The following is a 14,090-nucleotide window of genomic DNA, read 5'->3' as shown; positions in this document are numbered from 1 at the left end:
CTTGTCTTGAGATGTGTCACATAATGCTGAAGTAGTCTTATCCCAGTACTGTTTACAGTATGCTCTGTATTTGCCATACAGAATTTACTGTAGAGTAGAAGCGCCTTATTTTCAAGCCAAAAAGCTTGTTAGATGTTTAGGCAATTGGCTGATCTTCTGGGTCTGTACTGTTTGAGGGGAGATGGAGGGTGCAGGACCTTCCACTGTGAACTTCTAAGAACACTAACAGGAAAGAAGCAACCTCAGGTCTCCTGGAGATGTTTATGGCTGGCTGTTACCTACTTGTCTGCAAAACCCGCTGGGTGTGGGTAGGTGTGTGCTTGGATGCTCAGGGCCTGTCAAGAGCAGTGGCATTGTTACCCAGGGTTGTGAGAGACAAACACTAAGCAAGGAGATGTTGAGGTTGCTTAGTCTCCACAGCTTTGGCTTTGTTGTCCGAAAGACACTGAACAGTCATTGTATTTGTTTAATGTTCGGTGGTTTTGTACTGCAGAGACTACATCATGGTACCTGAGTATCATGACCAGAATGCCACGTTCGCTGAAGCAAGATATAGATAAGAGCTTTGCATTCCCATAAACTGGATGCATTTCAGATTCTGAATTTTAATAGGTAATTAAATCTTGTAATGCCATGTAACACTTGGTGATTGCACCATAAATTAATGTAACCAGTTTCTGGAGATGGTCACTTCAATTTCCCTTTTGACTGTTAAGCTGATAAACCCTCTCTGATCAAGAGTCAATTTTAGACAGCTGTGATAATTAGGCTTTAATGTGTTGTCCACATTAAAACCAACACTGAGACTACACGCAATATACAAGAAAGTGACAGTTCTCAGTTAATCATCACGAAATCTTAAAAGATTTATAAGTTTTACACTTCAGAAAATATAAAAATACTTTTGGAGAGCTTTAGGAGAATCATGCACAAACTGGAAATAAGGTACTCATTGTTGGGGGGGGGTCGCAGTAAAAAATTTTTTTAATCTGGTAGTTGTTTAGTCAGAGACCATATTTTGTATCTCTGTAAAGTCATCAAGCAGTACAAATTATACACTATTTTGTAATTCTGTAAAATAAAGACATAGTTTGTAAAGAAGAAATCAAGAACTGTTTAAACCAAAATTTGTGGTTTGGGAATATTTTTATTAATGTTGCATTTTAGTTTCTGCAGCTCAGAGTAAACACTAAAGGAGTGATAAAAACTTTGGAGTTTTTACCAAACACTTTTAAAAAACTTTGTAAAAATCCATGCCGTCCTTCAGATTATTTCATTGTTCCTTTGAAGGCTCATACTTTATCTTTTTCGATTGTGATTGGGAAATAGATAAAAATTGGCAAATAGATAAAATTGTCAAATAGATAAAAGTAATCTACACAAGATGTGCGTGTGCTGGACTAGCACTGTTCATTAATTTGTGTAGTGACATATTGACCATTTAAAATCTTCAGAGTCTTGAATACGACAGGTTATATTACGAATAGCTCCTGCAACACTGAAGTGAATCTACTCTGTGCCTACCTGTCAAAGAGCTGAGAGCGTATCTTTTTGTTACGTACAGTTACTGGATTAGCTATATACATGGGGAGGATATATAGAGAGGAAACTACAGAAATTATGCAGTGAATAAGTGGTACGTTATTTTAGGTGTTCCTGTTTGCCAACAGGTATTTCATCTTGAACAAGTTTTTCGACATGCCAACAGAAGAAGTGAATGGAAATGTTTTTAAATGGAGAGCCATTGCAATTTGAATATTTTTTCCCTTAGATTTATTTACAGAGGGAAATGACAGAGAAAGGTGATATAGTCTCCTCTTTGTAAGGCAGTATGTACTTGTCACGTTGTTAGGAGGTCAATTCCTTCCTACCTATAGTTACCTTACTTGCAAGCACAGAGTCTGTGCAGGATCCTACAGTTAAATACAGGCTTCATACAGATATATACAAGGCATCGTATGTATTTATTCACGTCACAGCTAGAGAAAATAAATAATTCTAATCTTCTGCAAGGTTTAATCCTCAAGGACTAGATTTCAGTGATACTTGCACTTCTTGGGCAGAACAAGTCCCACTTGAAAGAACAGTGATTGTAACAGGTCATCACAAAGATTCAATGGCAGTGGCAGTAAGTGTATTGTATTAACAGAGAAAAATTGTAAACCAAAGTATTTCTTCATTAATGCTGCAGAATCATAGCCAACGTCTGTCTTTTTTTTGCCTGTTTCGTTTTTTACTTTCTGCTTTAAACAAGTTCTCTGTGACGAATCCAAATGCCTGTGAGTCTTCGTGAGCCGAGGGAAGGGAAGGGAAGGGAGCTGTGTCCTGTTACCAGGAGCTGATGTCCTGGTTTTCTATAACGGATGGTAGTGCCAGGGGAGGGGGAACAGAAGAAATCTCAAAGATAAATGGGCTCAGTTGTCTATTTGTTTACTGTTCCTGCAAGCTTCTGCTGCTTAATTTCTGACTCCTGTGTTGCCTTGCTGGGACCATCCATGCCTTAAAGACTCACTTTCTATCATGGAGGCCAGGCTTTATATCAATGACATGCTGCTGTAGAAAAAGGGTATTCCGAATGAGGCTATTCTGTACAAAGACTAGCGGGTAAATCCCAGGTTTGTTGATAAGATCTGGCAGAGTGTCCTTTCTGCCCTGTGCGGGCATTAAATGTTGTAGATAAAGGCAGTATTTTGTTACTCCATCTGTTAGGGCTGACCGTGTCCAGCCGAACTATATTATCACTTCAGTGTATCACTTAGGAATTCAGTGAATGTTCCAGAGGCACGTTAAAAGCTCCTGTGCCCATTATCATCTCATTTTATATATATGGTTTACACCGCTATCTTTGATATGTTGTTGCCAACTGCTCATTCTAGTAAATTGTCAATGTATGGCAGTTTAATTGAAGACTAAAAGTGTGTACGGTGGTTGTAACAGTTTTAGGAAATAAAGTCACTGCACATGCAATTTGATAATGATTTTTCTTTTATTTCTTTAATCCGGTTTCCATTTCAATGAAGGGATGGGACTCTCTTTGCGGCTAGAGCAAGTAGAGAAATAAACTGATCTTTGGCATTTCAGTTCTTCTATTCTTCCACATTTCCTTCTAGCGGAAACTTGTACTGAATAATTAATTCTAAGTTTTCCTTTATCATTTTAACCATTGCCCGAATCTGCAATCAGCATACCCTTCTTGGGTACAGCTTTCACTGACTGCAGAGGGTAAATGGCTCTGCAGAGCTTTTGTTTGCTGTTGTGACCTAAATGAAACAATCTGGATTGAACCATTAATCACTGGTGAATGTGTCCAATGGGTCTCCCTAGCACCCCCCTTCACACGCGCATGCACACACACACGCACGCACACATAGCTAATAGGAGCCCGAGTTGCCTGTGGAAAAACACATCGTTAAAATTGAATAATTGCATTTCAAATTGGGTGCGTCTGCTGCCCACACAGCGTGTTCCACTTAGCTGACAGTTTTATAAGGACTTCTCAAAAGTTAATTTTTGCTAGATACTGAAATAAGTGACCCCCCTGTAAGCAGCATGGATGAGGCAGTCACAAAGTGTCAGGTTGTATGGCGTTATGCTGGCACTGATTTTTATTTTTTTTCTTCTTTTAATGCAAAAGCCCTTCTGTAAAACTTCAGCACACTGTAGGTGCTGCTGTTTCTGGCCTCTAAGCTGGATTAAACTGCTCATAACAGTGCAGAGTTTAAATTTGACATGCTTTTCTTTAAAACACATTTAACCTTTGCTTCTATAAAACCGAGCATCCCTGCTGGAGGCTTCAGGAAAACTTCTACTGACACACCCTGGTTTCTTTAAACAGAGAATGCAGTTCCATCATTTCAATGTTTTAATGTTGTAAGTCAAAAAAGAAAAAAAAAATAATAAACTTCTTTGTATATGGACTGGCTCCTGTGTCAATAGAAATGTCTGAAGTTTTGCTCAGCGTTGGCCGCACGGACAGATGGCTGGTGACAGTTGTTACTTGCTCAGGAAAGATAACGGAGTTGTTCTCAAGCAAAACGCGCACGCGTGCGTGTGTTTGTGTGTGTCGTGTGGTCTGTGGGTTTCTGGTATGGTGGAAGTCTGTTAATGTATCCAGGTGGATAATGGGTGTGTGGGGGCTCAGTCCAGAGCCAGCAGCGGTTGGGTGTTCTCGTTTTCCCCCTGATCCTCGTGTTTCAGCGTGCCAGCTTCCACCACAGACTGGGACCTGAAAGCAAGAAAACACACATGGTAGTGAAGGGTGCTGCAGAAGCACGTACTTGCCCGGAGTCCCTCTGCTTCATATTTTGACTTTTGCTTTTGTCCTTTTTCACCTTTATGGCTTTTTATTTCTTTTCTGTGGAACGTATAAGGAATTTGAGAAGCATTCCTTTCAATATGAACAGGGACGTGAGTCATTGCAGATCTCAAATGCTTTCAAAACATATAGCGCTTAGCTACTGTCCATAATGCTGAGCGCACTCAGCAACTTAAAGGCCTGATCCTGAGACACCATGAGATCTGTTGGTGCTGAATGTCCTCCAGGGCAAAACTGCTGTGCAACTGCTTACGGGAATGCAGAGTCATTTGTACAAGTGCTTGCAGGGGTCTCAGCTCATGCTTGTTACGAATCTCGAGGAATACAAGTAGATAAACACATTTTACTGGTGTAGGAGTTTAAGGGGCAGAAGTTGCATGAGTTACCCAAGATCAACAAAGAAACTGGAATTAATGTGACAACAAGGGAGCTTCTGGTGTGCACAGTCCTGCAATTTATCTTTATCTCCTTGTCTACACCCTCGAAGGAGAACTTTATTCAGGACTACTCCGTTTTAAATTCATTTCTGTCTTCAAGGTGGGAAGCATAGTTTATCCTTTGCTGCTAATGGACACAAAAAAACCCACAACCAACAAACACCACATTAAAAATGAGTAAACAGTAGGGAAAGTGGAGCACCGTGATTACTTGCAGTGACAAAAGCTGAACGGACTTAAACTAGTGGGAAAATTCAAGACACTTTCATTTTCTGTGTGCTCCATTGTTTGCTCACTGAGCTGTGGAAGGAGGAACTGATGAGTTTATTGTTACAAAGATTTGTTATTCTCCATTTTCTCTGGTTTGGACTAGGAGTTGTCTCCTAGTTTGGAGTGGGCAATGAGTTTTAAGAGCAAAATCACTCAGTGAATCACAAGCTTTTAAAGTGGGAACTTTTTCAAAGATAGGGGTAGAATCATCCAGGCCAGGCATTTACATAGTGCATAGAATTGTTTTAAAGAGCCAGTTTCCTCATGGATAGAGTTAGGGGTAGCTCTCATTCCCTGCAGGATGCGTTTGTAGTTCTCAGTCATTAATTATGGTAACCTCAGTTTAAGCCTTAGCTATTCTGTGAGATTAGATATCACCTCTCTTTTGATAAGAATCATTAATAAATTGCATCCTTTGGTGTTGCAGCACTTGATCAGGACTGAATACCATGACTGTGAATATCTTGAATAATTATTTTTCTTATTCTTACGCCTGGAGCTTTCATTAAAGCATAATAAAAAATTTTCATTAAAAAAAATCTCTAAAGAGAGATAACAAAAACTGGATGCTCTATGGGAAAATTTTATGCCAAAATTTTCAAAGAAAATATGTTTGCCCAAAAGTTTTCACTGTGTATTTTTTATGGTAATGTGACATGCATAATGTTTATGACTGCATTTTCATATAGAAAAGCAGCTGATTCAGGAGATTATGCAAAATGGAAATTTACATATTTCTAGTACGTGGCAGCAAAAACTAATCATGTGGCTTTGCAACTGATACAGAATGGATTCAAATCACAACATCAACAGTTTTTTATATTCTTTTCTGGACTACCAGATTAAATTATTATTAAATAGTACCTGATTAATACCTGTCACCAATGTTTTGGTTTTTGTCTGACCTACTGCCCTAAAATGAATATAAAAAGTCAAAGATCCATTGCAGCATTTGCCACCACACAGTGGAAAGTTTTTGCTCTAAGTTAAATATGAAAAGTCTCATGATTTTGCCTTTTGTGCCTTTTGTGATCACAGCTGATTATCTCTGCTCTCATTACAGAAAAAGAAATTCTTTCATCTGTAATAGCAAGATAGCAGTTTCTCCCCCGTACTAGTACTCAGGTGCTCACCAGGTTGTACGCAGGTCTTGCTGCTCCTCTTCACACAGAGCCAAAACAGCCAGAGCATCGAATAAGTGCATTGCAGCCCACCTGACCTCCAAATTCAAGTTGCCAAATGATTCAAATGCTATGCCCAGCCCTTCTGAATATATGTAGAGGAATATAACTGAGATTTTAGTATCTGCCAAGCTCTGCAGCAACAGTAATCTCTCTTTTCCTTTTCTGCTAGAAGCTGCTTCACCCCCTATCCTAAAATAAGCAGTTCAGACATCTATCTGAAGGACACAGTAATGATTTGAACAGTCATCGCTATTTTCTAAGACACCGCAATAAAAGACTTGCTGTCGTGTTTGGATTTCCATTTTCCAAATGCATTAGTTTTTCATTTGCTAAAAAAAGTTTCCAGTTTTGTTTTAATTAAATTTTATGTAGGAAAAAAGAAAATTACTCAATTCTCAACAGAATTCTAAAATACTTTTTTCGTATTCTTCATTTATGGTAAATATTAAAATGCAGATGCTTGGAAAAACATTTTGGCAATATATATCAATGCAGCTCACAATCTAATGAAATAACTCAGTGTAAGAGAGATGTTTTACTGGCCTAGGACATCCTGGAATATGTATTCTATAGCTGTAATTTATTTAATGACAGAAAAAAGATGATTCGCAATAGGTCACCATTGCAGAAAGCATTTTCAAATGACCACTAACTATATTTTGCAGCTGCAGAAATTAATATAAGACAAATGCTATTCAAAAAAATCACCCTATCTGTTGGTTTCGTCTTGCTTTTGTGTATCTAACACACATACTCACTTCAAGGAAAGCAGTTATACTCTAGATATGTGAAGTTTACACAGTATTTTGGAGTTTTCATATGGTAACTCTAGTATTGAACCTAGGACTAAGACTGGTTTCTGTTTTAAAAGTACTGCTACCTATTTTAACTGCATTAACATTTTCTTCAGACAATTTCATAATCACATTTCAAATTTTTAAGTAGAATCTGATCATGGTTCTTGAAAGGTATTTGGATATATAACTCCACCTTAATCTACTATTGAAAAATAAATTGCAGTCAGGCACCAAAGCACCTTTGCCCTGCCTAGTCCGTTTAATTTGCAACCATCTTTGCACTAAAAACACCAAAACACCCTCTTGCACAACAGTTTAAGCCATTTTGATGTAAAATGGTAAATGAGCAGTTCAGAACTTTCCTCATTTGGCAAGCTCAGTTCAAGCTTTTGTCCTGTATATACTGTGGATGCTGTTCTCTCGGTACCCTATGGGAAGCAGTTCAAGGAACCAGACAAAAGCATTTTTATTTTGCTGCATTTCCATATCAATGTGTATAAATACCTGATGGGATAGAGTCGAGAAAATGAATCCAAACTATTCTCAGTGATACCCAGTGACAGGAGAAGAGGCAATGGACACAAATTGACATACAGGAACTTCCATTTTAATGTAAGAACAACTTTTTTTGCTGTGGGAGTGCACACACACTGTAACAAGCTGCCCAGAGAGGCTGTGGAGTCTTCGTCATTTGAGATATTCAAAATCCAGCTGGATATAGTCCTGGGCAACCTGCTCAAGCTCACCCTGCTCTGAGCAAGGGGCTGGGTAGAAGACCTCCAGAGGTCCTTTCCTCAACCTTTTCGCGATTCTGTGTCCACAGAAATACCAGCTTCTCAGAACCATCCCAATTCATGTTTCTCTATCCTGACAGGGTGATGATTTTCTTTCCAAGCTCATTACGCCTGTAGGGTGTCATCTTTGACAGTGTGGATGATGTTCAGCTGCTAAACATAGATACCTACTGCTATTTAAGGCACCTCAGGGTATCCAATATGACTTTCCACGGCTGACTGTTATGACTTAGGATTTAGAGAAGACTCATGTCCTTCCGAAGTAACAGATGGAGGCCAAGAGGACATCACAGTGCGTAAAATCATACAAGGTGCTTATACTTATGCAGCAGAGCCTCACCTGTGCTGTTGTTTCTGCGGGATGAATGCGACTGCTTTGTAATGTTCAAGGCACGTCCAAGTCATTTTGACCTGGGCCAGACACAAACTAATCATTTAAGCAGGAAGTAGTAATTGCATTGGCCTTCTCCTCATATCACTATGTTTTAGTCACTTGTGTTGTAATTCGTCTCACCATCAGATATCTATGGTCACTCTGTGCTATAAATGGCAGAGAGAAATAGCTGTTCTCAGGGTGCAATTCATCTGACCTGTTCTAAACATATGGTCCTAACATGTGATTCATGGGTTACCTACATTCAGGTCTCTCTTCTGATGAGTTCTCATCCGTTAACACCAGGGAGAACAGGTTCTGTAATTTACGAGGCAATGTTTCCTACATATCGTAGCCACAACTATGTCATACTATGTCCCTTCAATACTAACCTGAAATGTGGTACATGTCCTGCAACTTTGGAATTATATATCAGTATATCTGAATTCAGAACCTTTTTGTTTTCTCTCTTTCTCAGCTAAAAATTCTCAGTAGCCAGTCTGGAAGATGCTTGGGTAAGTGGGATCTAGATGAGTTAAATTTTAACCCAGTAGACAATTGTTTGTATCACACAGATAAGGTCTATGTGGGACGCTGAGCTGAAAGACCCTATGCCTGTCTGTCTTTAACATGATACACACAGGAGACTAAGCTCTTGTACAAGTACAATATGATCATCATGGGCTGGGAGCTGAGTCTGAAGTAATTAATAGACAAACCAATGCCCATAGACTTTCCTAGCCAATTTTCCCAGGCTAGGTAACCTTGCTTAGGAAAGCAAAATGAAAATGGAAATATAAATGAATTCTCAGTCTCACTTCGGAAGTGAATGTACCATTTGAGTGTGGTCCATTTAAAGCGTCAATCAAACCCCCTATGGTTGTTTTACTGTTCAGCAAGAGTATTTGGAAGTCTGGAAAATCAACACTATCCAGCTGTTTCTCCAGCAGGTCAGCCATATATTTCAAATGACAGCACTGCACAGGTATGTAAATCAATATCTATGAGAGCAGATGGCTTTATGTGTGTGTGGTCATTTTAGTACCACTATCTCAAATCCAGTCAAAAAAAAAACGTGTAAGAAGGCTGGATGCAGGCCTTCTAGCTGCACTGATATCAGAAGGCTCTTGTTGGAGTACAGCTGGAGTGAATCAGCTCATAGGAACTGGCATCTGTTGGGTATTAGTTTTGTTTTCCATAAAAAATGAAATATCAAAATCCTGCACTGAGCTAACAGTAACTGCCAGCGCATCACGCCATGCTTGCCTTAAAAGACATCTTCCAGTTCTCTGGTGCCTCATTTTATGTTTGTCATCACAGCAACGCTGATGTGCTGCAGCCCACAGGAGCGAGGACATATTATATTTGTGCTGAGCTTCCTTTGGAGGGTTTTGTGGAGGAAGGAGGGGAGTGGCATATTTTTTCCCCCAAGTGCAGGAGGTTTCAAACTCTCAGAGTGACACACTGCTGCCAATCAATCAGATCGCATCGTGTCACTCTGTTCATCTACCTCTCACCTCCCATCTGCTTGCTTCCATTTCCTTTCCCATTTCACCAGCACCTCTGGGCTGTTCATCTCCCAATTATTCATTCCCTTTGCAGAACATAATAAGCAGAGAAAACATTTTTTTAAATCACACCCGTGAATTTTTATATTGACAAGATCTGAGGGGCAATTTCTTTCTCCTCCTTCCCCCCTCCCCATCAGACTGCAGAGCAGGGTGCAGCACCCCAGAGCATGCTCTGCAACACCCCTCAAGAGTATGTCTTCATCAGGTGGGAAAACCAAGGATTTTTTCCCCTGGTATTACAGAAACGATGCAGCAGTGAAGTAATTATGGTAAAAGGTACTCTTTTAGTATTTAAAGCACTTGAAAATGAACTGCATGGGCAAGGCATCTTGAAAGACATGTATGCAGCTGCAGGTGGTGCAGGCAGATGCAGGCACACTCTGCTCAACGGTGCACGACTCCGATGCAGAAGCTGTGCAGTTGATAATCCCTGCTGATAATCCCTGCTGAACTCTCCTACTGAGACAGCTCTGCAGGTTCTGCACTGGTGCTGGCTCACAGCTCTGTGTCGAGGCAGCACGGGACTGTGCCACTGCGCCCAGAGGGGCAGCTTTGGTACGCCCACCGTAGCGTTTCAAAGAGATAAAGGAGCATCCGTGTCTAGGGGCACAGCAGAGCTGGCTGGATAAGTGATCCACCACCGCGGGGAGTCGGGGCAGAGCAGTGTGAAAGCTCTGGCTTGACCTTACTGCCAGCCTGGTGCTCAGCCCACGGGACGCTGGCGACAAGCTCCTGTGCTTCCCAAACAGGAGCTGGCTTTGTGGCCACTGTGGCAGCAGTGACCATCTTTCTCCCTGATGGTTAGCACGTCCTAGGGAGAGGTCTCCGAGTCGTGTCTCAGCACCTCAAAGACAAGGGTAACTGCAGCCCAGATCTGGGCTTAACCACGTGTGTGAAGAAGCTCCGTGAGTGCATCTACACCACTAAAGAGGTGACTGCCGTAGAGTGACCCCCGGCATGAGACTCCTTATCCTCCCTGTGCCTGTCAGCTCTCTCCATGCCCCTCCTTTCCCAACAGCTGCTTCTCCCCACCCCAAGCCCTGGGCACAGCTCTCTGCAGAGTCTGCACCAGAGGGTGGTATGGATGACACAGCACCACATTTGGCTCCAACCATGGCCTGGCCAGCTGTGGATCCACTCCCAATCCATCCCTTAGCCCACGCTCCAGAGGATGCAGCACATACCCTTTGGCGCTTGCTGTAAAAACAGTTCTCTGGTGGGCTCTGACACAGCTCTCAGCTTACTGCAGACACTGCATTGTGAAAACATACAGAAATGCTTATGTATTTGGCACAGCGCATACAGCCTTATGCCTTAAGGCTGCTGAGACCCAGAGGAGAGCAAGAGCCAGGTGCTACGCAGGCAAATGCAGCCAGACTCCTCTAGCAGAGGCCATTCCCAAGCAATACAGACAGAAGTTGGTCCATGCCACTATCCTGGGAACTAGGGCACACATCTTGATAGTTTTTAACTTACCATGAGGATGTGCCAGATACCTCCTGCTCCTAAGCGCTTCTGACTTTCTGTGCCTAGATCTTGCCTCTGTTCCATCTTAAGTCCAGGGCAGGAGAAAGCTGTGGGTGACAGCTTGTCCTCTCCGTTTCCTTTCTCTGCTATAGAGTGACTCCTCCTGGAAGACTCTTAAGCCTCTGGGGCAGAATGAGTCACTCATCAAAAGGTAAGCCTAGTGGTGAGGCCAAATAGAGACAACACTGCAGCAGCAGTCAGCACCAATTTACAGCAGATTTGTTGAGACTGTGCACAATATGATATCCAAACAAAAGACATTCAGGCTAAGTAATGAAGAAAATAATTTCTATTGAATCCGAACAAAAGAAATAGAGGCCAAATAATGAAGAAAATTTTCATCTCACACTTTATGAATATTACACACACATACACATTCCTGTCATCACCAGTCATGTTTTTCCTGCTCCTCTAAGTTTTCTGGGACGCCAGGTGCTCTTCCTAGCCCAGCTGCTTCCAGACCCTTCGCTCAGGCACTCCAGTCCTTCATGCCTGCTTCAGTTTGCCTATTTTGTTCCCATTCCAGGGACCCCAGTTCCCAGTATCCCAAGCAGGTTTGCCACTGAATTATAGTCTATATGGCAATACCAGGGAAGACGCAGCCCTGAGAGCAAAGGGCGTCCGTCGTCTTACTCCCCCGTGCTACGCCAGAAGTTTCCTGTCCTTAGCAAGAACAGCACTGCAGCATGAAAGCAACCCTGCAGGTGTGCTATTTAGGATGGAAAGTCAACCACTGCCACAGCGGGAAAAGTCCAGACATAGGCAGCGGGAGCCACAGTCCCTCAACCAGGTGCGTGGGGGCATTACGACCCCCGTGTCGCGTCCAGCCCTGGGCGCACGAACTGTTAGTTCTCCGAGGGCTCTTTCCTCCCTCTGTGCTCAGGGTAAATAGCAGCGAGCTCATAAGCAGCTATTTATTTTGTTTTCTTCTAGCCGTTCAGCGTGTGGCTCTGTGACGCATTCGCTGCATATTATTCCAAGCCTGCTCTGAAGATAGCCTTTGTTAATTCCCTCCTGAGCTTTTCTGCGGAGTTCATCAACCCAGTACTTGTGTGCCTTTTAAATGCTAATTCATTTACTGCCATAGCACAACTGTGAGGGTGGTTTTTTTTATTTCCATTTTGCACGTAGAGAGCTGAAGCACAGTGAGATTAGGGTCCAAGTATTCCTCTAATGTGGGGTGCCCGTTTCCCAGTGCCAAGAACCTGATTTTGCAGAGCGCTCAGCATTACATGGCAGCTTGTGTGTTCCCAGCACACATCCCATTCATTTCTGTTGCAGGTGAGCGCTGAGTATTACTGGAAATTAGACTCCAGAGAAAATAAGCAGTGTGCAATATCACCATCTGTGTGAAGTTTGGTTTAAGCGACTTGCCAGACCGATGCCAAGACTCAGGGAGAGAGCGAGCAGGATCCGCTTCTCTAAGAGGGCTGCACCCAGCTGGCTTAACCAAAGGATCATTCCTAGTCACCATCAGCTCGCCCCCTAAGCACCCCCATTTACTTGTCCACCAGGTGTGCTTCCTAGCCCAGTTGCTTCCAGTTCATTATGCCTGCCTCATCATTCAGTCTGCCCTGGGGCTCCCATCCCAGTGACCCCAGTTCCCAGTATGCCAGCTGGATTCACTGCTGAACCTTCACCTCTCCGATTCTCCTGCTAACAGCAGGAAGGATGCAGCCTCAAGAGCGCGGGGTGTCAGTCTTCCAAATCCTGGCTCCATGTCTTGCTACAGCCTGACCTAGTGCAGGGAAAGTTGTTGCCATCACAAGCCAAAGATGTAGTTACTAAAGCCCTCCGCACCCCATGGCCTAGACAGGAGATGCGCATTGTGAGCGTTGAACCATCAACGTGAGCTGAACAGGTTTTTTTATGCTGGGCAGCCAAGCTTAAGCAGGAGGCGATCCTTGGGGCCATTAAACGCTAAAATTAAATATGTTTCTAGAAAGCATGTGCAAATTGCCTCTTCAAAGGCTTGTAACTCAGCCAGATGTGGGTGGATTTTTCACGGGGCAGCAAAAGACACAAGCGGTGTAAAACCATTTGTTTTATTAAGTGTCATGTCTCTAATCTAAACTACTAAACTTTTGGCAAATTTATAGCCAGCTGAAGACATAATTTACAATGCAATATTTTAGGCAGCTTGAACAGTGCTGGTCTGCCATTCCTACCTCCAGCCTGTGTTTGTACGTCAGTGCAATGGTAATTGAATGCTGCAAACAGATGAAACCCACGCTGTCGACACTCTCAGAGAGCAACAGATTTCCTGCGCTGCCCCAGGGGACCCCCAGCACCAAACTACTCAACTGTGACTTCGCAACTCTGATCTCCTCCTCCACTTCTCTCACTCACAGCTCCCAAGAGTATTCTGCACCATCTTCCCTGCAACCTCCCTGGGACCTGCTGACATGCCAGATCCCCTGGCTCCTTTCCATTTCTCTCTGATGTATTAGCAAAATTCCAGTCAAAAGCTATAAAACTGTTCAACAGCTAGTAATCTACGTTACCAGATAATGCATATATTATGTGGTATGCGTGTTCCTGGGACACCTGCTCTACTATTGAGACATGTCTCATTCATAATCTGAGTAAGGAGGAAGCATTTCCACAGAAGCATTCAGAAATTCTCTATTGTTTGAAATAATTCATAACAAAATAATGAATTTAAGTCTTGCATCATAGGGCTCACATGTTACAGAGCTACTTTAACTGAAAGCTTACATGGAGTCCTTCCCTTTTCCCCCAGCACATGTGGAAATGCGCCCCAGCTACAAGCAGAGCAACCCAGGTGCCATCCATGGGCAGTGAGAAGTTTTAACACATTT

The 14,090-nt window shown here is 42.5% G+C and overlaps 1 protein-coding gene across 1 annotated transcript in view; it reads right to left on the bottom strand.

Annotated features, from left to right (window-relative positions):
* Window positions 1-4,137: 4,137 nt before the first annotated feature.
* Window positions 4,138-14,090, bottom strand: part of CLVS1 (clavesin 1) — a 99,007-nt gene continuing 89,054 nt past the window's right edge. Inside the window, exon 5 of the mRNA XM_086609351.1 lies at window positions 4,138-4,225. Coding sequence (XP_086465477.1) covers window positions 4,138-4,225 — 88 coding nt within the window. The remainder of the gene's footprint in view (window positions 4,226-14,090) is intronic.

Source organism: Tauraco erythrolophus, chromosome 3 (assembly GCF_009769465.1).
Source record: "Tauraco erythrolophus isolate bTauEry1 chromosome 3, bTauEry1.pri, whole genome shotgun sequence".
NCBI lineage: Eukaryota > Metazoa > Chordata > Aves > Musophagiformes > Musophagidae > Tauraco > Tauraco erythrolophus.
Note: the sequence above shows the minus strand (reverse complement) of the source record. Positions and strands in the feature narration are given on the sequence as shown.